Source organism: Onychomys torridus, chromosome 7 (genome assembly GCF_903995425.1).
Source record: "Onychomys torridus chromosome 7, mOncTor1.1, whole genome shotgun sequence".
Taxonomy (NCBI): Eukaryota; Metazoa; Chordata; class Mammalia; order Rodentia; family Cricetidae; genus Onychomys; species Onychomys torridus.
The window spans coordinates 21,941,065-21,966,791 of record NC_050449.1 but is presented as its reverse complement, the minus strand read 5'-3'; the positions used below and the strand labels follow the sequence as shown (position 1 = coordinate 21,966,791).

General features: G+C 52.3%; 1 protein-coding gene across 5 annotated transcripts in view; it reads right to left on the bottom strand.

Moving 5' to 3' along the window:
- Igsf9b (immunoglobulin superfamily member 9B) overlaps window positions 1-24,232 on the bottom strand; it is a 52,878-nt gene extending 28,646 nt beyond the window's left edge. For 4 of the 5 annotated variants that reach the window (XM_036191610.1, XM_036191613.1, XM_036191612.1 and 1 more), the window contains exons 1-12: window positions 23,960-24,232; window positions 13,684-13,881; window positions 11,699-11,845; window positions 6,676-6,827; window positions 6,247-6,364; window positions 5,051-5,192; window positions 4,712-4,857; window positions 2,111-2,253; window positions 1,694-1,834; window positions 1,491-1,607; window positions 1,107-1,257; window positions 85-208 (exon numbers count right to left, since the gene is read on the bottom strand). In XM_036191610.1, coding sequence (XP_036047503.1) covers window positions 85-208; window positions 1,107-1,257; window positions 1,491-1,607; window positions 1,694-1,834; window positions 2,111-2,253; window positions 4,712-4,857; window positions 5,051-5,192; window positions 6,247-6,364; window positions 6,676-6,827; window positions 11,699-11,845; window positions 13,684-13,881; window positions 23,960-24,023 — 1,643 coding nt within the window. In that variant the 5' untranslated portion in view covers window positions 24,024-24,232. The remainder of the gene's footprint in view (window positions 1-84; window positions 209-1,106; window positions 1,258-1,490; window positions 1,608-1,693; window positions 1,835-2,110; window positions 2,254-4,711; window positions 4,858-5,050; window positions 5,193-6,246; window positions 6,365-6,675; window positions 6,828-11,698; window positions 11,846-13,683; window positions 13,882-23,959) is intronic. The other variant, XM_036191611.1, reaches the window with a different exon arrangement.
- Window positions 24,233-25,727: the final 1,495 nt, after the last annotated feature.

The following is a 25,727-nucleotide window of genomic DNA, read 5'->3' as shown; positions in this document are numbered from 1 at the left end:
ATGGGATGGGATGGGGCAGACTGGATGCCCTAAGTGGGGCAAAGGAGGGAGAAGCAGAGAGCAAAGCATGCGGGGCTGACTCACAGAGGTCCGTACCAAACTGAGAATGTCTGCTCGTAGCCTCCATCATAGCCTGGCTCCCAAGACACATTGGCAGTTGTCATGGAGACCTGGACCCGGACACTGCCTGGAGCGTGAGGACTGGTGCCTAGAGACCAAGGAAGACAGCTCAGACCAAAAGCAGCCAAGCCCATATGCTAGGTCCCCATCATCTTCTTGTAAGAGACAGGAGAGGACAGAGCATGTAGTAACAAGATTCGTCATAGGAAGCGGCGGCGGCAGCGAGGGCAGGATCCCAATCCCATCCTGGCTCTGCTGGAGTCAGGGGGAAAAGCCCACCTGCTACATAGGCCAGCATCACCAGCAAAAACACAGGCCAGAGGAAAAACAGAACCCTCCTCATCCCAACCAAATTCCCATGCATCATGTGAGCTAAAAAAAAAAAAAAAAAAAAAAAAAAAAAAATTCCCTTGGCATCCTAGGAAAAAACAAAAATCACATCCCCTAAATCTCTAGCTACAAGAGACAGCCACATTCCACACAGCAGACAACAGTGAGCCAGGTCTCAGGCCAGCACCTACTGTGGATGAAGAATGTGACTCTGAGCAGGAGCTCCCCTGCTAGGCTTGAACAACAAGATGCAGACCACTTTATTTACAGCCTAAACTGGCAGGAAAATACTGGGTTGGCTTAGGGTACAACTGTGGCTGTCAAGCCCCAAAGAGAGAGGCTACACTCTGGCTGACATGTCCTGAGTCATTAGAACAAAGAGTATTAATCGCTTCCTCATGCCCCAGGCTATGGACACCAGCGCTACCCTCAGGCAGCTCAGTGCCTGCCTGGCCAAGGTGCCACATCTGATTCTCACTCTTCCTACTCCAGTCTCCACATGGCTGTCCTCCCCGAGACGGGACAAACATGGATGCTGAGCCTCCCTGCCAGAGTCCCCTGAGGTCAAGGGTTTCAGGGCATAGCCCTTGGTCTAACTTAGGCAAGACACCTGCAGAGCGAGAAAGTCCCCGCAGCTGGCCTGTTCAAGCACATACCGATAACAGTGAGGTGAGTGCTGGCAGTGATGCTTGTGACCACATTGGTGGCAACACATTCCCACTCCCCGTGGTCCTCCTTACTCAGGGCACGAAACTGGAGACTCCCGCTGGGCAGGGCGTTGTGCTTGCTTCTGCTGGGCTTCCCTACCTTAGCCAAACAAGGAGCAGGGAAGAGGATGGGAGTGGGCATTCAGGTTAAGGGATGTTGTGCTCACAACTCAGGAGTCTCAGCGATCCCTGAGCCCGTTGCCAACACCCCATCACTGTCCACTCATGTGGCCTCCCCCCCTAACATCTGGCCTGTCCCCACAGGTCCAAATAGAACCACCACTGGATCCTCCCTGCCTCCCCCACAGCACAAGAGCTTCAAAGCCCAGGTACCTTCCTCCAGGTGATGACAGGGAAGGGGTCCCCTGCCGCTGCACAGGGGATGAGCAGCTCCCGGCCGGCCTCCTGCCTGTACTCCCAGCCTGGTAGCACCGTGAAATACGGGGGGTCCTAATGGACACACAGAGACAGGTGTGAAAGGTCAGCCACAGGAAGCTTGCCCACCACGGGGGCCATGCACAGTCCTCGAGACGCACCTTCAGGACAAGCCGTGCGGGGGCAGACTGGCCCATGGTCCCCAAAGTGTTGTAAGGCACACACGTGTAAGTGCCAAGAGCCTCCTCTGTGGCCTCCTCAATGCGAATAGAGCCATCGTCCATCAAGGTCCAACCCAAGTTCTGCCAGACGTAGATAAGAGAGCAGGGAGCCAGGGTCAGGACACAGGCACTGCACCCCAGCCACTTCCAGGCAGGGTCTGAGCTGGGCTAGCCCGAGTACAGGCTGGCACTGGCATCCCCTGTGGGCGTGGAACACAGCCAGACTCCTGCCTGAGCATTGCTTTTTGTTTGCCTAGGCGTTTTAGGAGGAGTGGGGCTGGCAGAGACCCAGAGCCCAGAGGCAGCATCTCTACTGTTGGAAGGATCCTGAGTCCCAACATTGCATCTCACTCATACCTTCTCTACCTGCAGTGGCCGGCCATCCTTATTCCACTTCACCACAGTAGCAGGTGGCTCTGCATCCACAGGACAACGGATATAGCCATGGATTCCCACGGGCACATAAATTACAGGGGGCATGTTGAGGACACGGGCTGGGTCTGTGAGAGGGGTGGTGTGGAAAACATGAGAAGCCCCGTGAGCACTCAAAGCAGAAGGCAAGCCAGTGCACACTCCCCGTTCCTTTGCAAAAGAACCTTTACATCTACTACTTCAGATTCTCAACATTCAACACAGTGCTAGGAGCCAGGGCCACCAACAATCCCACTCTCTAGCACTTACAGCCTAGGGACCATACACAGCAGGCTGGGGCAAGCTGCACACTTCTTTTACCTGCACAACTTACTATGCTTTTAAGAACCTTAGGATGTGCAAGAATGCAAGGAGGCATCCAAAGGCACACTTCAAATGGCCCTACTCTTCAGAACTCGGAAATGGCTCTCACCGCAGACATTACCCCAGCCCTGCCAAGCCAACAATGACCATGCACTTTTCCAACTACTTTGTATCCTGAAGTTTCTCAGGAGTAAGCAGGTAATTACTTCACATCCTAAACCAAAAGAGCAATGTCATTTCTATGTACAATGCTGTCCTAAGCACAAGGATTGATATTCCTTCTGGTGGATGTCTGGCCTCTCTTGGCCACTTGACTGCGGTTAAAGGTAAAATCCACCATGGCCCCAGGACAGAGAGCAAGAGGCCCAGTAGCCCTGTGCTGAAAGTTAAGTCACATTTTCTCATTTCTCCCCAGGACCCCTAGGGCTACAAAGGAGAAAGATCCGGAGCTAGGAAGGCTATGATAAATGAGCTGGTACCTTTAAAGCATTTTGAGCTCTTCAGAGAACAGCCTTACATAAATACCAGGCCGGGTTATATATTTAGATGTAGCTTCCTACTTTTGTATGATAGTCTTTTTTTTTTTTTTTTTTTTTAATTCCTCCAAGGTTTTCAAAGGGTTTATGAATGGGAAATACTCTGAGCACCGCTCTTTAGTAGAAATAAAGATCCTTGTCTCACCCACCTATAAATCTCAACTCCCTGGATTCTCTTTGAAGGGAGGAAGGGAGTAAAAAGGGACGAGTGGGAGTGGGTGGCAATGCTGGTGCTGAGGAGAGCCAGGGAAACCAACACGCCTCTGCAAGAGAATAGTGGCCCACAGCTCCAAGGATGGGGCCATCATCTTGGCTGGCTTTGCATCCTTCTGAAGGCTGATCCCTGTTGGCTTGCTCACGCCTGCAACACTGCCACCTTCAGGCTCATGTGGCACTGCCCGCATCCAGCCCAGAGGGAGAGACACACCTGCCAGGTGGAGCAGCCCCTTCCTGGAGTCCCCAGGATTGCAGGAGCACTTCCCATCTCCTGCTTTTCCCACTACAGGTCTAGAGGGACATACCCAGTGTCCTGGGCTTCCCGACTCATAAAAGTCTGGAACTTGCACCACAGCATGCTACAAATGCTCGTGGGTTGTCAGCAGTGCCAGAGAACTGAGGCCTCTGCTTCCACCAGCAAAGTCACCCCACAGACATGAGAAAACACATAGCATGAGGAGTGAGGCGGGACATCGCATGCCCAATGGAGCTTCACCACTGTGACCTTGCCTGTCCAACAGCGGAGCCATGCAAACACTCGGACCTGTGCAGCCATCAGGGAGAGCTGCCAAGGCCACCAATTGACAATTCCTCTAGTTGTCTTCAGCTCGGTGGCTGACTTAGACCACCATGTCACATTGTTCTTCCCTACCACTCCATGTCCTCGGGTGTCCATAACTCTCCCACACCAGCATTCAAATACTGGAGGTCTGTCACCTGTAGTGACAACCTGCAGCCTTTGTTGCCTCAGTGACAGGGCCATCCATAAGTCAAAAGGAAGACATTAATCTTCATTACCCATCTTCCCATCTTACTTTGTCACAATGTCCAGCTTGTCACAGGGTAGGAAGCAACCCAAGGTGCCCAAGTATTAATACTAGGTGGGATCTAGGGCTCGCACAGAAGCCCCCGATGGGTCCGGCGGGACAGCAGTTCATGAATTCAAGTCCCACAGCCCCTGAGTAGAGGGACTAGGGAGCCAGAAGGAAGCCAGGTATGAAAGCAGACCAAGTCACCCAGGAAGGTCCTGCTCCACTCAGTATACAATGTCCACATGTGGAAAGATAGAGAGTAACTGGCAGAGAAACTAGCCCTTCTCCCTCAGACACCTAGGAAAATGTGCCCAGCAACAACCAATTCAAGGCCCAGGTATAAACCAGTATAACAACACAGGGATTACCATTCTGAATGACAAATGTCCAAAGTGAAGGTCTCTTTATCCTTGAACATGACCTAAACTAGAACCAATGAATTGGCTGACACCCAGTGATGACCAGCCCACAGAAGATATCCGCCAGTATCAGTTCATTCTATTGGCCAGACTGGTCATGGCCTCCTCTAGAGGAGGGCTCTTCCTTCCTCGGGTGCTCCTCTAGTCCTCAGAAACATGCCGGGTCTTCAATTTCCAATCTAGCTGGTGCAGCTGGCACCTACTAAAATGCCCAGAACCCTCTCCCTCACCCCTACTCACACTGCACAGTCAGGTATGCTGAGGCAGAGGGGGAGCGCCCAAGGCTGTTGCTAGGGACACAGGTATACTTTCCAGCATCCTCTGGCTTCACTCGAAAGATGATCAGTGTCCCATCAATCAAGATCCGCACCCTTAGCTTCAGGTCACTGCAAAAGAGTGACAAGCAGACAAGGAGAAGAGGGATGTTGGCAGAGATACAAGCAAGGTAGCAATGAGTCCCTTCACCTCCCCTAGAGGCAGCCAGGAGACTTGGGGTTCCCAGGCACTGCCAGGGACCCTCTCTCAAGGCAGAGGCCTGTGGGGACCTGTGTGAGAGGGTTGGAGCAGGGTGCTGCTCACTTCTGGAAGTAGACGTTCTCATCCTGCCAGTACCAGGTGTAGGTGAGGTTGCCGGGATACGCCTCTGCCCTGCAGGTAAGCAGAGCATCCTGGGAGATGTTGACGGTGATGTTCTCAGGAGGGGAGACAATGAAGGGAGGCCCTGGGGAGAACAGGGAAGAAACATCACCTCTCCTGATTGGGAGGGCTACCATGCCAGGCCTCCCAGGAAGCTCTGGGATGCTCAAGATGGGGTGTCCCAGCAGCAGAGCCCAGGCAGTCATCAGGGAGATGCTCCCAGCTGCTGTGAGGCTCGGGCACCCTACTATACCACATCAACAATGGCTCCATGATTTCCAGACCAGCCATTTATAACCTCCATACAACTTTCCTGCCCAGCTCTCTCCAACAGAGCTCAGGTTAGAAGGTACAGGGCCTGATCTTGTCTCTGAAGTAGACAGAATCATGTACTGTTCTCTAGTCAGAGGTTCTGGCCACTCAGGAGAGGAGTCTGGGGAGCAAAGAGGCAAAAGGCAGCAAGCCTTGGGACTGGTAAGCCAGACCTCAGCAGAGCTGGGCTTTGGCCTTCCCTTGGGGAGTATACTGCTTCCCACCCTCTGCCTCAGCACCCGCTCAGCCCTCAGAGGCCAAAGGAGAGAACGTCACCACGGTTGCCCTGCCAACTAGACGTAAGCAAGCACCTAAACTCCACCATCACTCCAACAGCAGAGACCCCCTACCTGACACCCTTCCCATCCTGGGCAGTGGATGCTCAGCCCCTTTCAGGGCACTCTGGCCAGACAATCAGGCCAGCATCTCGCAGCTCACTACAGAGCCTACTTTACTCAAAATCCCTGACGTTATTTAAATGTCGGGGGCTTGGATCACTGTCTGTCTTTACATGTTGATGCTGTCCCTAATGGATAGATGACCTTAAGGTGTTTCCTCCCTGAGGAAAGGGGAGACATGGCTGGAATGCCCTCTCAACAGGAAATCAGAAACGGCTCAGCACAGTCCCTGTCTCCCTGCCACGCCGTTTCCCAGCTGGCCAGGGTGGGAGTCAGGGTAAGTGATATATGTGATACAGTCCCCACCCAGCTCCTCTAACACCCCTAGTTGGGCAGACTGTGCCCTGAGAGAATGTTCTCTATGGGTCAGCAGGCCTGGAAGTCTCCTGTAGAGTTCCAGAGATAAAGAGGCTAAAAAAGTCTCCCTACCTTGAACAAGCAGATGGGTTGTATGCACAGCCTCACCCTGGATGCTATATGCTCGGCAGGTATAGGCGCCTCGGTCTTCCCGACTGACTGATGTCACTGTCAGGCTACCGTCACTCACCTGGAGACACAGAGAGAGCTCAACATCAACCTGTGGGTAGCACCAGCGTGTCTCTTAAAGAAAAGATGAGTTCTGAGAAGCTGTAAATGGCCTCAGAGACTCATATACAGGAGCAGAGAGGACAAGGGCCTCCTTCCACCTTCCTAAAAAGGGTAACAGAACACTTGCTGTCAAGCCAGGCCATTAGTGTGTCTGCCGCCACCCTGGGCCTGTACACATAACATCAGTAGCCAGCTGCCTTAGATGGGAGATGGGTAGGGAGAGAGGATGAGGAAGAGTGGTCGTGGTACCCAGATGACAGTTGTACTCACCTGGTACTTTCCACTAGCACCGAGGAGGGTCCCTTCCTTGAGCCAGGTGACGATGGGCTTAGGGTTGCCAAAAGCAGTGCAAGTCATGGTAATACTTCCACCTTCCTTGGCCTCAATGTACTGGGGGGGTGTTTCTGTAAAGGTGGGAGGGGCTGCAAAGAACACCAGAAGAGTGAGAGACAGACTCCACCCACCTACGTAGAACTCTGCAGGATGCAAGGACAAAGGAACAAAAACAGAGAGCAGAAACTTCTACCCTGTATAATATAATGTATCACAGCGGGTTGGCAGGGGGGGACACATGATGGACCTAGAACCTACTGGTTATGTGAGGTTATCCTCTCCCATACTCTGAAAGGATGACTAACACTCCATCGTGTTTGGAGTATCCGCTCTGAAGAGACTCAGCACCCTTTGCTTGCAGAGACAATCTGGTCAACTTTGCTCTCAGCTTGGCTGTCTGCAAATTCTACACTCATCCAACTGAACTTAGCTACTGCCCAGTAACGTAGTTAAGAACACCTACTATAGGGAAGCTGCCATGCTCAGTGCTAGGAACAGGACAAACAGAACTGAAGAATCTCCCACCTCCCTTCAGGATTGTCATGCTGTACAGGGGCTCCTACTTCCTGTATCCAAAGCCCATTCATTTACAGGAGATTTCTTGACTGAGTCCCAGCAAGGCCTCCTATAGGTCCCAGGCTAAGGATGCTCAATCGTAAAAACCTCAGTCCACAGACAGGGAAAAGTCTCCCACCTGCCTGCCTGCCTCCTCTTTGAGCCCTGTGCATAAAGGTGAGCAGTGAATTCCACAGGCTACTTACTACCTTCTTAATTCTCCCCTGATTACATGAGGTTATCCTCTCCCAGGCACTGAAGGTGGGAGTAACACTCCATCCTGTTTGGATAATCGGCTTTTAAGAGACTCAGCATCCTTTGCCTGAGCTGCTTGCAGAGAGAATCTGGTCAACTTTAACCTCTCAAACTACTGGCTTCCATGCGCTTCCAAAATGGCTGTTCTGAATCCTAGCACCAAAGCCAACAACATTAGGATAGGCCATCCTGGCTTCCTCTCAAGGGCCCAAGTTCAAGTACTAGCCTGCCATCTCATCTCAGGTTCTTCATGCTCTCTGGGCTTTTGACTCTAGAAAATCCTCTGCCCTCTAGAATTGCAGTAGGTTATAAAAGAGACAAAGGTTTATGAAAGATTGTGTATAAAATGCAGACAAATGCTCATGGCAAACTCGGATTGCTCTGCCATCACTACTGCCATTATCACCCCTGGGGACTTTGGTCTGAAGACAAAGGAAGAGCTTCAGCAAGGCTCTCTCCCCCTCCATAGAGCCATGCCTCAAGAGTCAGTCAGAGGGTACTAGGATTGGATCCAGTCTATACCAGCTGCACCTCCCAGACACATCCTCCTGCTGACTCTAACAACACTGGCTTTCTGTGTCTCCTCTGCAGCAAGAACTTCCAGCCTTAAGACTGTCCATTTGCAGAGCTCTCGCTCAGCCTGGAACTCTATATCCAGATCCCATTTCGTTGGTGCTTGTGAGCAGGTGCCTTTCCCTAGTGCCACTGAATACTCAAATTTCCTGTTGCTCCTGGATGTAGAGTGCTCAACAGACATTTCTTGAATGGGAGAATGAATGAAATAAATGAATGAAGACCTACAATGTACACGTCTATAGCCCAATACAAATGCAAGTACATCAATCCTCTAGGAAGCAAGACCAAGCAGGGCCACGCTGGCCTCAAATCTCCAACACCTATAGTTGGGTGGGTACATAGGACATTTGGAACTACAGGGTGAATAAAGAAGTACATTGCATCACATAAAACACACATCCTCAAGAAAAGCAGTACTAAGCCCATGTTCAGAAAGACGCAAAGCAATGGTGATAAGTCTTCCCAAGTTCTTGTAAAGGTGTCCTAGGACTCCAGCCTCCAAGCACTGAGAATGGGTACTCATACCAGAGCCTACATTCACCCGCCCTGCCCCTGAAATTCAGTTAACTCAACCACAGCCTCTATTACCTCTGGTGTCAAGCTTAAAAGAAAAGATAATAAATTAAATTATGTCCTGAAGTGACAAATTAATTACTAATTACATAATTACTTTATTATTTAGGTGCTAATCAGGAAAGTACTTTGAACAATTTCAAGTTTTCAGGAAAATAATGGTTTGACTCTCAATTATTTACTGAATTAGGTGTTAGCTTGCCAGCTGCATTTTCAGGCTTAATTCCTCTTGCAAGTGCCCTATAATTAATAGTGCAGGTTGAAAATAAGCTGGCCTCTCCTCCAAGCCATACACCAGACCTAAAGCAAGACTCAGCTTGGGCTTCAGAGGTATTTTATGTGTGACAGAGGAATAATTGGGATTGTTTCCACCCCACCAGTCTTCAGAGAAAACACAGAAGGCGAATGAGACCACTTGTTGTAGCTTATTTTTGTCCTGGTCTTTCTAGCTCCAAAGGTACTCCTGTCACAAAATGCCTGACACTATACACTCTGCTCTGGATGTGACAAAAGGCTGGCACTCATTCCTTTCTGTCCAGAATGGAAATATTTACACAGGAAGAAATTTTGGAAGAGAGGAAATGGGGGCCTGGGTGGGAACCCTCTTTCCTGAAGGCTGCTGCTCTGTTCTACTTCTTACTGGCTGGCTCCTGGGTGATAGTGAACTGCACTTGAAGGCCTGGAGCTCAAGCACAGAGCAGATGGTAGCTCACCCTCAGGGCTCTGCCCAGAACTTGCATGTCCATAGATTGCCTGCACTCCCGAACTGAGGTGCTCTCCTCTGGGTTCCTAAAGGCTCAAAAGTCCCTATAGGGAAGGACACTTCCCACCCCACTCCCAGCTCTTGCCTCAGTTCCTCCCTGGCCAGGTTTCTGGACAGAGCCATGTCCTCAGAGAGGTTCTCCTCTGTGCTCTTGAAGGCACAAGGCAATCATTTCTTAACACGACTGGAAGCCTTAAACACCAGGATTGGGTCACGTCCCCTGCCTGACTCCCAGAGCCTGCCACAGAAAGGACATCGGGAAATATGTCTTGAATGGATAATTTTTGGTGGATTCACAAGGACCTCAGTGCCCTCTAGCCTGCTATCCCTGCCACCCACATTTTGATTAGCTTGTCCCTTCCCCACTGTGAAAATGTGGTTGCTATCTTGCCCATAACTGCCCTGGGATAATTAGTGCTCAAGACACAATCTCACAGAGCAGTCCCCTGAATCTTGTAACATCCTGCAAACAGGTTCTTTCCGAGAAAGCTGAAACTCAAAGAGGTGATTTAACTGGCCCCAACGACTTACTATGCAATGGGTTCAAGAAATAAGCCACATCATTGACAGGTCTTGGTCCATGTCTATTCCACTCTGAGAAACTAGAAATGCCTGAGTAGTCAACTCATGCAAATGAAGACAATATCCATTAGAAAGTAAGTTCCCAACAACTCTACCTTCCTGAACATGAATCTTGGCTGCATAGCTGGTGTCTGGGTTCCCGGAATAGACACCATCAATCAGGATGATGGGAGAGCTAGGCCATACCTCAAGGCAGTTTTGAGCAGTAGGAAAAGGCACAGGAAAAGAAAAAAGAAGAAGAAGAAGAAGAAGAAGAAGAAGAAGAAGAAGAAGAAGAAGAAGAAGAAGAAGAAGAAGAAGATGCAGAATCTCCTCACTTGTTACTCATTCACAGAAGCCCTGAGCAGCAAATCTTCCTTGTGAGTTATGATCTGCTTGGGTTCCTGAAGAGAGGAGATTTCTCTGCACACACAACAACTGGCTCAAATGGTCACAGGAAAGCCAGCTGCTGCTGGAGAAAATCCACACGAGGTTCAAAAATCTGCCTTCAACAGCAGGAGCCAACAGCAGCTATGAGGAGCCTGCCTCTCACCTTGGGTTCACCAGCTTTAAAGTGTCCTGCACTACAGGCCAACACTCCTGCTAAAACAATCTCTTCCGGAGCTAAGAACATAGCTTTGACAAAGCATGTGCCTGGCCTGCACAAGGCCCTGGCTTTGATTTCCAACACTGAAAAAGAAATATTTATCTCTTAAGAAAAAACTAAAATCCTCTGTTCTCCCAGACTCTGGACAGGCTCCCAAATACAGGGAGAGCATAAGTCTACCCAACCCCACTAGAAAGCGGAGAGAGAACCATTCTTCAAGAATCATCTTGAGAGAAATTTCTAATTTAGGAGCTCAGTTCTCAGGGCCACAGTATCTATATAATCCCAGATTTATCCCAGATGCAGCACATCTCAGCACGGATGCTATTAAAACTACATCCTATATGGAGACCTTAAGACTCAGCCCCTAAGACCATGGCCACTGTGGACCCAGGACACTCCAGCCTAGACCAACCCTGGAGCTCAGCAAGCTCACCCAGGCCTCCTTGCCCCAGTCAGACACTTGAAAAGCATCTGTGCATAGCACAATCCATTTAACATGAGCTATAAATAACTGACAGCCATTAAAACAGTTCTTCTTCCCAGGATTCTCACATTTTATTAGCTGGTAAACCCTGTTCAAGCAGGAAATGGGTCTGGATTTACTCAACATTATTTACCCATCACCTGGTGCAGGGCTAGGAACATAATAGGCCCTTGGTACTTATTGCCCAAATAAATGCACTTAACAAGGACTAAGTGAGCAACCTGGAAGAGTCGTGTTGAGACTCAAGGCACTCCACCTGAGAAAAGACATTCCTTGGGCTAGCAGAGTCATCCGAGGCCGAGAAATGATACAACACTGGCCAATTCAAACCCCCTGGTGCCCAGAAGCAGATTCAAGCCTTCCTGAGAGGAACCAATGTCACCCCGCACACAGGGTATCTGCTGCTTCCATGCATGCTTCTGACCCACGAATTCCAGGAACCCATCTGAGAGGTCTAAAGAAGACTCGAACCAAGATCTTATGGGGCCAGAGCTTCCTGGGGCTCCTCTTAGTAGGGGCACTTCCTCCAGAGTAGGTCCCAGAGGCCATCTTCCTTGGTCATTCCCAAGAAACATTTACGCACCGTTAATGGTGAGATGGACCCAGCTGCCGTTGTGGAATGTGTCATACTGCTGGTCCAGCATGAGGACTTTGCATTCGTACCAGCCCTGGTCCTCTGAGCGCACCTGCTCCAGCCGCAGAGATGCTTTATCGTGAAGACTGGCCCGGCCTGGGGGGAACACAGTAAACAAAGTCCAGTGAGCCATCAGCTCTTCCACTCCCCCAGCCAAAGACAAAGGGACCCTTCATAACCTTTAGACCACTTCCCATGGCAGTACCCTCAAACGGCAGTCGGCACCCACCATGGGCAACAGGGACAAACGCCAGGGCAAACTGCCTTAACCATGAGCCACTGGCCCTCCCCAGATGGCCCTGCACCAGCCTACAAGGACAGCTTGCTGTGTGTGGCACTGCCAACAGCCCCTGCTTAAAAGTGTACCCATTCTTCTGGAGATCTGGCGCAAAAGAAAGGCATGATGGATGCAGACAAGAGAAGAGAAAGATACAGAAAAGGATAGACTGGGGTTGCCCCCATCAGGACCCACAACGTCGTTGTCCCAGCTGGGTGCTCAGGACTTAGCTGAATCAGCTTCCTTCTGTCTGACTTCCCTCAAAAGGCAGAGGGAAGGCAGGCCAGGGCAAGACGCTTGGGTCCTTCCCACTCCTGCTACCAGTACCAAGATGACATATGCCTCCAAAGACCACCCTAGAAGGGCCAGGCAAGGCAAGGGTTGGCAGTTCTTCTTCAGCCCCCTCTGTGGCACGTAGGGCAGAGCAGAGTCCCTGCCCACACTCCAATGGACAAAGCAGCCCTCTTGCCCCACCTTCCACCCCAGCCCACATTCACCCAAACCCAAACCACTGTTTCCCGCCTCAGAGTTAAGCCTTCCTTGCAGGAACTCTGATGCCACCCTGCCTAAAAAGACTATCAAAGTGAATCCTGGCCAAATGGCGGGTAGGGGACATAAGCTCAGCAGAAAGCCAATCAGCAAAGGGTCTGGCACCGTGGTACAGGCCTGTCATCCCTGATACTCAAGAGGCTAAGATGGGAAGACTTCTGCGAGGTAGAAGCCGGGACAGGCAACTCCATGAGACGCTGACTCGCAGAGACTCGGCTGGGGTGCAAAGGGAAGTGTAATGCTTTGGGTTCCGCAGCCAGCACCAAAGGAAGATATGACGGCAGCAAAGGAGCAAAAGAATGGATGCATCCTCGGAGAAAGTAATTCAGAGCTCAGAAGCCATAGGAAAAAGAAAGGCAAAGGCAGGACCCTGCCTGTCTTCTCACATTCTCTCAGCTCCAGCACACATTCACACTCACAGACACACACATGCACACACCCTGCACCCTCTTCACTGGCAGGCTGGTGGGGCGGCAGCAGTGAGTCACAGGGAGACCACGCTGGCACAATAATTACAGAGCAACACACAAATGGGGCCAGGGAAAGTGGGGGGGAGGTTAGTGGCAGAGGAGGTGAGATCGGGTATCTGCCAGGGCCACAGACAGCAAACAGAGGAGATGCACACCAGGCTCGGCATAGGACACCCAACTTCAGAGCCAGAACAGTCGGGGGCACACAGACTGCACACAGACAGCCGATCCTGCAGCCTTGTGCCATACCTGGGGAGGGGTGGAGCTGTCTGACTCCCTTCCTCCCTCTATTCCTTGCTTCTTCCCACAGGGCCCTCTTTCTAGCTTGCCCTGGACTCCTCCTGGCCTCTCATCACATCCCCAGGCTGAACAGACAGGTCTGCCTTACCTCCCACTTCCTCTCCTACCTATGATGAAAACCCACTAGAGGGCAGAGAGAGAAGGCAAAGGGCAAAGACCATGAGAAACCGAGATAATAGGACCAGTCGGGGGAAAAAGGCCAGAAGTGAGAGATAAAAAGGAAGAGGACCTGGGACTTTGTGGATACCACTGAGTCCTGGCAGGAAGGTGCCACACAGCCACAACCTACAGGGGGGTGGAGAGAAAGCGGGGGACAGCCCTCATCACTCATACCTTACCTGCATACTCAGGGTCCACGTGTGGGGGATAGTAGCCAAACTTGATGAAGATAGGGATGGGGACCCCAAACTTGAACCACTCTACAACATAGGGTGGGGGCTGTCCCGTCACTGGATGGATCACGTCGCATCTCAGGACAACACCCTCACCGGCACGAGCAGTCACAAACTCAGGTTCCTCTCGCAGGCCGTGGGCACCTAGCAAGGACAGCCAAGGTGACACGTGAAGAACCGGCAAAAAGATCCCGCTCCTACAGTTTATGCTGATGTCCAACCCTCCCTCCCCGCTTCTGGACCTGCCCCTTGCCCCGCCAAGGGTCCGCGGACACCCATCTCTTATGCATACCTCCCTGTGCCCTGAGGATCTTCAAGCATTTCCTGTATAGCTTTGGAAGAGGAGAAAGGAGGGGGACATGCCAATTTCTCTAATCTTGCAAGCAAGACTTCCCATCCCAGACCCAAAAAGCAGCAGGGATAATCATGCCTGGCCTGCCTTCCCCAGGTATCCCCTGCCCTTTGAAGAAGCATCAGGAGCTACAGACACAGGGGATGAAGAGCCACATCCCCTTCAGCCCTGGGGGCCCTGCCCAGCTCTGTAGCCCATACAAACATTCTTTCTAAAGCAAGGCACTCCCCACTGAAGCCTGGTGGGCGAAGACAGAGCCAGCCTCCTCCTCTGCCCCACCCCCAGCTCAGCCTGGTGTTACTGCACTAAACAGGAGGGCTCCTACAGGAGCGGGGGAATCCCTAACAAGCTAAGGAGGCTGCTTGGCAACACCAGAGGGAAAGCCCCACGGGCCTGAGCGGCCTCTCCAGCCCCTCCTCCAACCCACTGCGCCAGCTTTGCTGCAGAGGGGAGCAGTAGGCACTGCAGCCCTCCAATTTCCAGACCTTGAATTTATTAGACTCCCACAGTAGCCCCAGACATCACCATTAAGGGAGAAAGATGATGGTAACCAAGGAGGGGGCATTGGAGCAGACATCAAAATCAGGGAGCTAGAGAGGGCACACCCATATGGGGAAGAGGGGAAGCAGGCAAGAGAGGCCTCCACCCTGTCCAAACTGCAAGCTTGAGGAGGCAGGAAAGAGGTTGACTCTGGGGACACTGTCCACATATCAGAGCAAACAAAACCTGAAGTCCACCTCCATCCAGCCAGACACCCTTCTCACACCAGGAAGGGAGAGGGAGATGACAAGGTCACCTTGATCATTTCTTCCAATGAGAAGGACAGCCTCACCTCACCCCTGCCTCCCTTCAACAGCTCAGGACTCGAAGCTAACTATAGATTTTCCCCTGTACCATCCTCCAAGCCCAGCTAACTACAGATTTTCCCCTGTACCATCCTCCAAGCCCAGCTCTCCTGGGCAGTACCAAGGACAGCAGCCGCCGACAGGAGGCTTGAAGCCTGATGCCTATTCGGCCCTCTCACCCAAAGATGCCTGCAGGAGAGCAAGCAAGCTTTGTTTGTGTGACCACTTCTGCTTTGTGCACCTCTGACCCCATGAGCTCATGCCTCTTTCTCCCCTTCACATCTCCGTGTCTAGCTGTGTTTTTCCTGTCCACTGTCTACCTCTCTGTCCTCTGCACCAGCTCTCTCCTTTCTCTGGGTCTTGTTTTTCTCTTTCTGACTCCTCTGGGTATCTGCCTTTGTCTCTTTCTGGCATTCATGCATATGTGTGCTTGTGTGTTGTGTACCTGTGTCTGTCTGTCTGTCTCTCCTGCTCCTTCCTCATGTCTCTCTGTCAATGCCTCCATCTCTGATTCTTTCTTACTTCCACTCTGTGTGGGTGATTCTCTCTCTCTCTCTCTCTCTCTCTCTCTCTCTCTCTCTCTCTCTCGTTCTGCATGCGTGTGCGCATGTGTGTGTGTGTGTGTGTGTGTGTGTGTGTGTGTGTGTGTGTATGCACGTGTCCTGTGGATTTCTGCTGGCCTATGACATAAGGGATTTTGCCTGCTTTTCAGAAATGTGGAGCTTGCTATATGCATGTGTGCTTCTTGTCTGTGCCTCTCCAAGGAGTCAGTGTGTGTCGCCTGTGTCTCCCTCTCCCCCCTCCCTCTTCCTCCCTCTTCTCTGCAACTTGCAGAAGGAGGAGGCAGAGAGGGAGGCTAGCCCTTCCAGAAGCCTATTGGCTCCCGGTGACATCACTGTTTTCTAGAGAAAGAGCTAAGATCACTGAGTATTTTTGGAGCAAAGCAGAGTGTTGCACTCACCTGCCAGAGGCCCAGGCAGGTTTCCCAGCCCCCCCTCCTCCAATCTGGCTGCAGGCTGTTTGCAGCCCAGGCCCTCCAGGAAAGGAGAGGGCCCAGCTGCAGGGAGTGTCTCCCAGCATCCCCCACATCCCCCACATCCCCCACATCCCATAGGATACCTGGGCAAAAAGGCCTACTGAATCCAGGCATACAAATACCAGCACTGGACCAAGAGGAATGAATGGCCAGCAGCAGGATCCATGAGCAAGAATTGGGGTGGGGGGAGGGGGGAGAGCAATAATGCACGTGCATGTGTGTGCACACATGCAAAAACTACCTGCAGCACAGCCTATGAGGAGATTAGGAGACAAACTACAGGAGAGAAGTGATTTTCCCCAGGTCCAGGTTACCTGAAGGTGGGCAAAGTGGTCCACTAAAGGTAGCTTGTTTCTCCCTAAAGTCTAGGCAGAAAGAAGAGGGCTGGAGAACACCATGGAGCTCTAATAGTCAACTTCTGCTCTGGACACCAGACTGCCAAGTCCAGAGCTCTGGAGAGCAATACCCAGAGGTAGGTCAACTTTGGCATGGGTCCCCACAGTGCCAGCTGCTCATTTGCACCCAGCACTGCCTGGTTCTCACTGCATCTCAATAAGCCAGCTTCTTCACACCTTCCTTCCCAGCCTGGAAAGGAAGGCTACAGGCTCACATTCCAGGCTTCAGCCAGCCCCTGGGCTGAGCCTTGAGCCCCAAGCATGAACACACACACACACACACACACACACACACACACACACACACTCACTCTCACCCAGGTAGCAGGCAGGCACTCTCTCACCTGCATCTCTTCTCCAGAGCATCCCCACCACAGACAAGTGACTGCAAAGTGGATGCATCCCCAAGCTGACAGACAAGACAAAATGAGACAAGGTTCTCCACAAGGAAGGCGAGGGGGAAGCCATGTCTCAGCCTCCACACTTAGCCCAAGCTCTCCTGGGTTTCTGGATCTCAAAATAGTCGTCTTCTCTTCCTCTACACACACACACACACACACACACACACACACACACACACACACACACGAGTGTGTTCCCTCATTCTATCACCCACAAATACCTCTCTCTAGGCCTGATTTTTCTCTGAGCCAAAATATGTCTAATAAACATCTCTCCAGAAAAATTCAGTAAGGGGAAAAAAAAAAGAAGTCTTCAGCCTGGCATACCGTGGAAGAGGCCTTTAAAAAGGAGAAATTGAGAAATCAAACATAGGGGAAGCAAACCCCAGTCCAGGAGTGAAAAAGACTCCGGGCACAAACTTAGTGGGGGGGGGCACAAATGGATCTCATGAAAGCTGGGTGTATGACCAACTCAACTCGGGAGACACTCAGGTCAGTTACCACAACAAAGAGACACTGGAATTTAAAGAACCCCAGAGTCAGAGCAGAGCCTAGGTAAGGCAGACATATTTGCCCCCAGCAGGGCCACAAGGAATAGCTGGAAGGCAGGGGATGAGGAAGGAGAGCCAGAGAGACAATGCTCAGGAATAGTGACCATAGAGCCCTCTCTTGGACTGGCTTTGGCAGTGGGTGGGCATGAGAAGGAGGCTACCAAATGCCCCTGGCCCCACAGTACTTTTAAGAGGGCAGAATATGGTTTTGTATGCCTAGTAAATCCTAATCCTGAGTGTCTGCCCATCCCATTTTAGGACTATGCCGGCCTAGCAGGAAAGAGGAAGCAAGAGGGCAGGTGGATGGAGTGGAGCCCCTACAGGTTGGCTGACCTTTTGGGAAGCCCATAGGATATAAATCTCCCATTCTCTGGGCCAGGTGGTACCCAGTGGGTAGCTGAGTCCAGAGCTGCCAGCAGACACCCTGTATGCAGAGAACCACAAGGCATCCAAGACTTGGCACAGCCCCACATCCAACAGTCACAGCCTGAAGCCAGGAAAGGGCTGGGGAAGAAGGGTCCTGAGGATGGAAAATCACTTTTAAGTACCCAGAGAAGAGGCATGAGGCAGGTGTCGAACCCTCAGCTGCAGCTGGAAGGCAACCAGAACACACTGCCCAGCTCCACCATATACAGGGTCTGTACCAGGAGTGTGATCCTATGTGCCTATAGTGTGGCCCCTGACACAGTGCTGCTATCTCAGTCTCACAAATGGGGACAGTATGTGGCTCCCCCCAAGGTGAGTCAGGATTCCTTCTGGAACCCAGGTGGCCAAGGTCCCCTGCACCCCCTTTCTTTCCCTAAGTGGGGTCATAGCTTCTACCCACATTCAGACCCTACATTCCAAGACCACAGAAAGCTTCCAGGACAGGCCTGCCTCCCAAAAGCAGTTGGATCAGATGGAGTGTCACTTGCTGACGCTAGCTGACTCTGGTGAAGGCTCTACCTGGACCTGGAAGCCCTGCTGGGTCTGATAATGGCTAAGAGGAGGGAAGTGGCTGAACACCAGCCTCCATGGCTCCTTGTGGCAGCCTCTTCTTCCTCCTCCTCTGGGCACCAGACTCTCAAACCACAGGCCTGTTGTCTAATAATACCAGCGACAGCCACCGCCACCTCCATCTGCCAGCCTAAAAATAATCCCTGCTGAGTCCAAAAAAGACACAGCCCCCAATAGTCCCCCAATCCCTCCTCCTCGACAGGCCAGGAGGCTCCAGGAGATTCCAGGAAGCCGGCAGACTTGGGCTCTCACCACGTGGGAGGCACATACCCAGACGAGGGCCTGAGGACAGCAGAAAGTTGGCTCCTGTCTCCCGGTACCAGGTAAGGAGTATACAGAGAGTCTGCCCTGGAGAGGATGCTGAACCCAGGACAAGAGGGTGTCCCATTCTCGGCACACACAGGGAGGATGGATTTGAGGCCATTCATGGCGTCAATCCTCCCTCTGCCTAGAAAGGACCCTCGCATGCTAGAGAAGCCCTACCTTGTTGAGGCTCCCATCAATATCCTCACAACCTTTCTGGACCCTTCCCCAAGGACGCCACACCAGGTAAGCCCCAACTTTAGGAACAGCACGGTACTAGGTGGACAGGGCCTCCACCCTTTAACCCTTCTGGCGGGACTGCCCCCCCCCCCCCCCCCCCGCCACTGTGAGGTGGCCATGCTATTAGCGACCTTAATTTGCTGGGCTAGATTATATTTCCCAGAGCCCTTTCCCCAGGAGCCACAGACAGGAAGGAAGTCTGTAATTCAATCTCAGTTCAGAGCTCCTCAGCAGAAAAGCAAAGCCACACCCCCTACACCCACAACCTGAGTTCTACCACCTGGATGGAAGCCTGTCCTCACAGAGCCTGTGTACCCCACAGGGCAATCTGGTATGCACACAGCAAGGCTAGCCAGTGAGGGCACCTCAGCCAAGCAGGCACAGTAGTAACCTTTGAGAGATTATTCCAGGCAGAGCAACAGCAGCATCCTTGCTCCAAACCAGGGAGAGGACAATGTGCCCACATGTAAGTTTTATGCCACAGCCCCCTGTCTATGGCCACAGTAAACCAGGAAGAAGATGAAGGGAGAGCAGAGAGGGCAGAAGGCCAAGTTATCAGTCTCCTCTTTGTCAGAAGTTCAGGCAGGCCAGCCGAGACCTCTGTCACAGCCCTGACCCCCACTGAACCTACAAAACCCTCAAAGAGGCCCCATCTCTACTCACCACTCTCCTGCTTACTCATGCAGAAAAGCAGGAAGATTTCTAAGAAAAATAGGTCAGTTGCCTTGGGCAGACCAGGCCACACCCATGGGCAGTGCCCCTGGGGCTGAGCCTGACTGCAAGCTGCTTCTCCAACCCCAACCCTCTCCCATCTCCCCAGGCACCCAGAGCTTTGTCTATGCTAGACTGTACCAGGCTGATGGCAACTAATGCCTCTTGGCAAGAGAGGCAGTCAGCCTCCCCATGAGCCAAGCCTCTGCCCTGACACTAAGGCTTTCCCTATTGGACCTCAGGCAGTCTTTGGTCCCTGCCTTGGGCTGGAGCCTTCAACTCTAAGAACATCTGGGCTGCCTGGATGCAGGTGCAGTGCAATGAACAGGGAAGCTAGCAGTTTGCTGAGCAGTCTCCCTACATCCCATAGTACTCAAAAGAGGAGCTCCCACCTCAAACTTACACATAACTGCTCTTGTCTTGACGTAATCCATTGTATGTGTACATAAATACACAAGTGCTTGTAAGTGCATGTATATACAGGTCTAACTAAGTGTGAACACCATTACAGAAGCATGTATGCATACAGGAATATGTGTGTGTGTGTGTGTGTGTGTGTGTGTGTGTGTGTGTGTGTGCGCGCGCACGCGCGCATGTGTGTGTGTGTGTGTGTGTGTGTGTGTGTGTGCATACATTTGAAATATGCACATTCACACATGCATATAGGAATACACATAACACATACTGAGATGCATACATATATGCACACATGCACACAAACATACATGCACACTCTTCTAAAAAAAGCTGAAGGGGTTGGGGATTTAGCTCAGTGGTAGAGCGCCTGCCTAGCAAGCGCAAGGCCCTGGGTTTGGTCCTCAGCTCCAAAGGGGGGAAAAAAATGCTGAAAATTCTTACCAACCACAGCTCATTCAGTTCCACTCTTCACACAAACTGTTCAACTCATCCCTGGAAGCAGAGGGAAGGGGATCACTACCTGGGGGCCCCAGCGGAGAAGCCCCCAGAAGGGAGCCGCTCTCGTGGAGAAGAGAACCAGTTACATCTCACTCAATGCTCATAGTGCTCTCCTGACTGGGCCTCACCTCCCACCCCCACATTTTCAGTGCAAACTGGGGGGCTGCAGAGAGACTTAATGAGCACCCCACAGAACTGAGAGGAAGCCAAAGCAGAGGCATACATGCGAGCTAGGGGCTGCCCTGCTGAGGAGAGGGCAGAGAGGAGACCTAGACACTGGAAAGGGCAAGGCATAGCAAAGAAGCTAGGGCTACCAACTTCCAGGATCTCCTAACCCAGCAACCTTTGCTCCTTGAGAAACCAGATCCCAGCTTTCTGTTTCAGACATACAAACATGAAACCACCTGCACCTAGGACCTGACAACTCCAGAGACCGAAGTACGCCGGGCCACAGGCCCACAGCTATGAGCTAACTCCAGTACCCAGCATCATGCCGCCTCCCACTCTGGTTTCTTGTAGGGGGCCTCCTACCAGACACACCTCCGCCTCCGTGTAAATGTCCTGAGACACACTCATACCAGCACTCACTACCCACTTCCTGAGCCAAGTCCTCAGCTGTAGGCTGTCCAGGGCTTTAAACACACCCCTCCCCATCTCCAGCAACAAAGAGAAGAGGGGTGGGGGTGGGTCAAAGCCAGTTAGAGGGCACTGCTCCAACCACAAGCAGAGTCTGAGTCAGACCCTAATTTACCTGGGCACTCAGAAGCCAGGGAGTCCACTGACAGACTGTGGCAGACAGGGGAGGTAGCACTGGTAATACAGAACAGACTTCTCTTCTTTACAGGAAGTTGAAAATCAATTATACCCAGCTCATGACTTCCACATACTGTGGAAACTCCCCCAGACTGAAGGGCCGATGTCTGGGGTGCAGAGACCGCATCAATAACCTTCCTCTTTTCTTTACCCTCCTAACCTGAATGTTGATCTTGGTTACTTCCAAAATGCCTGACCAGAGTCAAAAGAAAGAGTCCATACCCACCTCTGTCCCAGACTTGCAAGTTGACAGTCCCAACCTGGCAGTCTGATAGACCTGACCTTTTTCACCTAGAGTGGCCCCTGCTTTAGACAGTTCTAGAAGAAGCATCCTACAGTCCCTGGGATTGGAGGATTTCTCCAGAAGTCACTTCTGCCACTCACAGAACAACTGGACCCCTAAGGCCTCTCACCAGCACCCCAACCCTGGCCTCTCAGGCAAGTAGGTGCCCCTCCCCCTCTGAAGGCTGGACTCTGCATCCTTCCTGAAGCATCTGGCAGCCAGCAATCCTTCAGCTTTGCAGACCTTGTAAAGGACTTCCAAGCAATTGTACATGCCCCACCCACACTTCACTGGGATGCATAGAACAAGAGGTCCTACCAGACAAGGTCAGCCCATGAAGGGGTCTAGCCTCCTCAAAGGCAGACCTTTGAATGTCCCCCAACACACTCCTAACTTCCAGCTCCCCGAATAGCCCAAAGAAAAGAAGCTGGTTAGGAGGCAGGAATCCCAAAGATACCGAAATACTAATAATGATGTTTGGTGAGCACATACTTCACAACAGGCAGGCAGTCACTTCTTCGTCACAGTACTGTTCACACACACCCCAAATCTCGACACGTTCATACAGCTAACCCATTTTCCTATTGAGGTTTAAGTGACATTTAGAAAAACTGAGAAATTTGTCCAAGGTCACAGGGTCAGCAAATGGAATAACCAGGCTTTGAATCTTGTCAGTTTATTGGTAAACCTATGTCTGTGATGGCCTCGTAGAGCCGTTTTAGACTAAAAAGACCCCAAGACCAATCGGGTCACACTTGCTCCTAGACAGAAGCAGTGGTTCCAGATAGAAGGGCTAATAACCTTCATGTCCAACAACCTTCAACACTGGAAAGTTCCTCCTTCTGTCTGGCCACTCGGCGAATCGCTGCAATATGAAACCAATTTTCTTTTTCTGTGTTTCATTTTACCATGCCTATACCCTTTGCTGAGGCTGGGAGTCTAGTTCAGAGCCTTCCTTCAGTGTCTCTGATTCTGATTCTGATCCCAGCACAGCCTTTTGTGCTTGCAAAGACAGTCCCACAGCAGAACATACCAAAACCTGGAGGGGAGGAGGAGGAGGTCACTGAAAGACTGCATGGGGAGGGGGGAGGGGAGAGGCACAGCAAGATCCACCCTTTTTCCATAGGCTTCTGAGGTCACCCTGTCTCAGTTTTCCCACCTGACAAACGGAAAGCTTTAGAACCATCCCGACCATCAAGGTTTTTGATGGTCTCTTGTTCAGAGTCCCCTCTCAAGTAGCAGAGGAGACACATTCCAATCGGGAAACTTTCGCAAACCACTCCCCCCACACGGCCCCAGGCAAGGTGCAAAGAAGCCACCTGGAGCCCGCACCTCCAGCAGAGTCCTTCAAAGAGGCTCCCTGGTCCGCAGGTCCTCGCCACCCTGCCGGCCACCCTGCCACCTTCCACTCACAGACCGTTCCTCTCCCGCCGCCATCTCCTCCCTGCTCTGCGAACTTGCCCGCAGCCGGGTCCGTTCGGCGCGCAGGAGAAATCTTGAGCTCAGAGTCCTGGCAGTTCAGGCTCGGTTCTGACTTCCATACAAGGGACGAGAGCCGGGTGCCACCCAGAGCTCTGCCATCTCCGAAGCCCTCGCGCTCAAGTATGCACCCCGCGCCCTGGCTTCTCCCTAGCTTCTTCTTGGGCTCAGACTCGAGAAGGCAGGAAGAAAAATCCCGCTCGACTCTGAGACGCAGCGGAGCAGACCCCTCCCTCGCGGCCCTCGCCCCCAGGCCGCTGGGCCTGGCAGCCCCGAGCGTGATGGCGCCTCCCCGGGAACTTTTGCCTGGCCGGGGCCCAGGTGCGGCTAGGGTGGGCGCGGGCGGCCGCCAAGGCCAGGAAGAGCAGAGGCTGCTCGGAGTCGCTAGGTCAATTCCGCTTGTCACCTGCCAACGAGATCCGACCTCCGCTGCCAAGATAAACGGAAAGGAGGGGAGCAGGGCGGAGAACCGGGTCCCTTAGAGAGCCAGTCCCAAGCTCTTGGTCGCGCCTCCCTACAAGGGCTCCTCCATCCAGCGGTGCTGTGCAAGGAGGGCTGGAACGCGCGGAATCCTGCCGGAAGACCGGCAAAGTCTCCGGCAGCCAGAGTTAGAGCACCAGGGGTTCCCCAAAGCTCGGGTTCGACGTGCGGTTGTGGACCATGGGGGCCCAAGGTGGGCCAAGTCCACCTCGATTCCAAGACGCTCTTCCCCGCAGCCTAAGGGCTCCTGCACCTTCTCACCGAGTTCCTCCCGCCCGCAACTCCCTGGCCCTTGAGCCAGTGCCCCGAGGTGCGCCTGGACAGAGCCGGAGGCTCGCGCCCTGGGTTTGAGAGCCAGATCCCGGAGCGAAGGCTTGAGAAAGCCAGGAGACTTGGAGGAGGGACGCTGCACTTCAACTCACCTTGAGCCGCAAGACCTCGGGTGCTGATCACACTTGCTATCAAAGTGGCCACATACCAAATCATAGTACTACCGCGCGCCAGCCAAGAGCCTCATCCTATCGCAAAGTGCTCCTGCGTCTGCACTCTTATTGTGCCCCAGCGCCCGCTTCTCGCCCGCCTACACCCCTTGCCGGTGCTCCTGCAGCCCGGGCGGCCCGCTCTCCATCCCTCCCTGGCTCCGCTCGGCTCGGCGCGCAGCCTCCCGGGCCCCGGCGCAGCGGCACCTGCACTGCCAGCGGAGGCAGAGCGCAGCTAGGTCCACGGTGAAGCCTAGCCGGGCCTAGTCTGATGGCCCGCCTCTGCCGCCTATCTATTGGACGTTGCTCACGAATCTAGGAGCTTATTGGTTTAATTCTCTGTCCGTCGCTGCGCGAAGGAGGCGAGCCCATTTCAAGGTGCGTTGAAGTGTAGCGAGCAAAGAGCCGCAGAATCATGCGCATTGCCTGGGAAAAAGGCGTTGTAGCGTCTTTGCTCTATTCTGTTCTCAGCTCAGATTGCATGGCAAGTTTCTGATGAAATAAATGGTAGATTCTCGTACTGGCTAATGGGACCCCAGGAGTCTCAATAACCCTTGACAGGTCCGACGGGGATGGAGCCCCCGCCCACCTTGAGAATCCAACATCCGGTTTCGATCAAGAAAAAAAAAGGCAGTTCCCCGGAGGATCATGATGATAACAAGGATGGGGAAACCCAAGCATCCTGGGGAAACTAGGGAGCGTCCTTTGCTGGAGATCGGTTCAAAGGGGTCACGTGATGCCTCCCCACCCCCACTCCCTTGCACTCTCTTCTCTCAGAGCACAATATCTCCATCAAACGCGATATTAAGTTAGGCTCCATCCAGCCCAAAGGCAGGGGGATGACTAAAATGACCTCTAAAAGTCGCTAAATTTGGAATGAGTCATTGGCTCAGCTGCGGCGAATCACAGACCCCTCTGGAACACATGTGCACACGCACTGCCACCCCCACTGCTGGTCATCGTTGCTCATGATTACTAAATCCCAACTCTGAGCAATTAAACTTTTTCCTCCTCCTTCTAAATAAATGCTGCTTCTCCTGCACACGAATGCTGCTTCCCACCTACCTTACTCAGAGCCCAGCCCCATTTCAGCAGCATAATGCCAAAGTGGAATTAGTGAGCGATTTGGGGGTGGGGCAGAGAACCAAGGGAAAGGGAAAGGTCCTTCTCATTCCTGTAGTAGATAGATAAGGAAGCTGTAAGAGCTGTCTGTATCCCAGGCTCCCTACTCCAGCATCTCTTCATCTCCTCCCTCAGTACAGTTGTATTTACACCAGGAATAAATGAGTGTCATGGAGACGTCTACAATCATCTCACGCCAGCATTCTGAGGCTGTAGTGAAGATGTTTATTCTTTCAAGGACTGGAAGCAGTGGTGAGAGCCACAGCTCTCTAGGAGGGGCTGTTGGCCAGCGAAGGAAATGGAAGAGCAATGAAGGAGAGCTCTCAAAAAGCACAGAGCCCTACTCTAGGACATGAAGCGCCACACAAAACAACAAATGGACTTGTTGCTGCTGGAAAAGCCCACCTGTGCACATGGACTCATGCATCACACATCAAAAGTGGCCTTGAATGATGGAGGGCCAGCCTTTTCAGAGAAGTTCACTCTCATTGCCATGCAAAAGATGAAAAGCTGGTGATCCTGAGCAGAGAAGCTAACATGTTGATATATTATCTGAATATAATCTGGAGAGCTGGACTTCTGAACACCT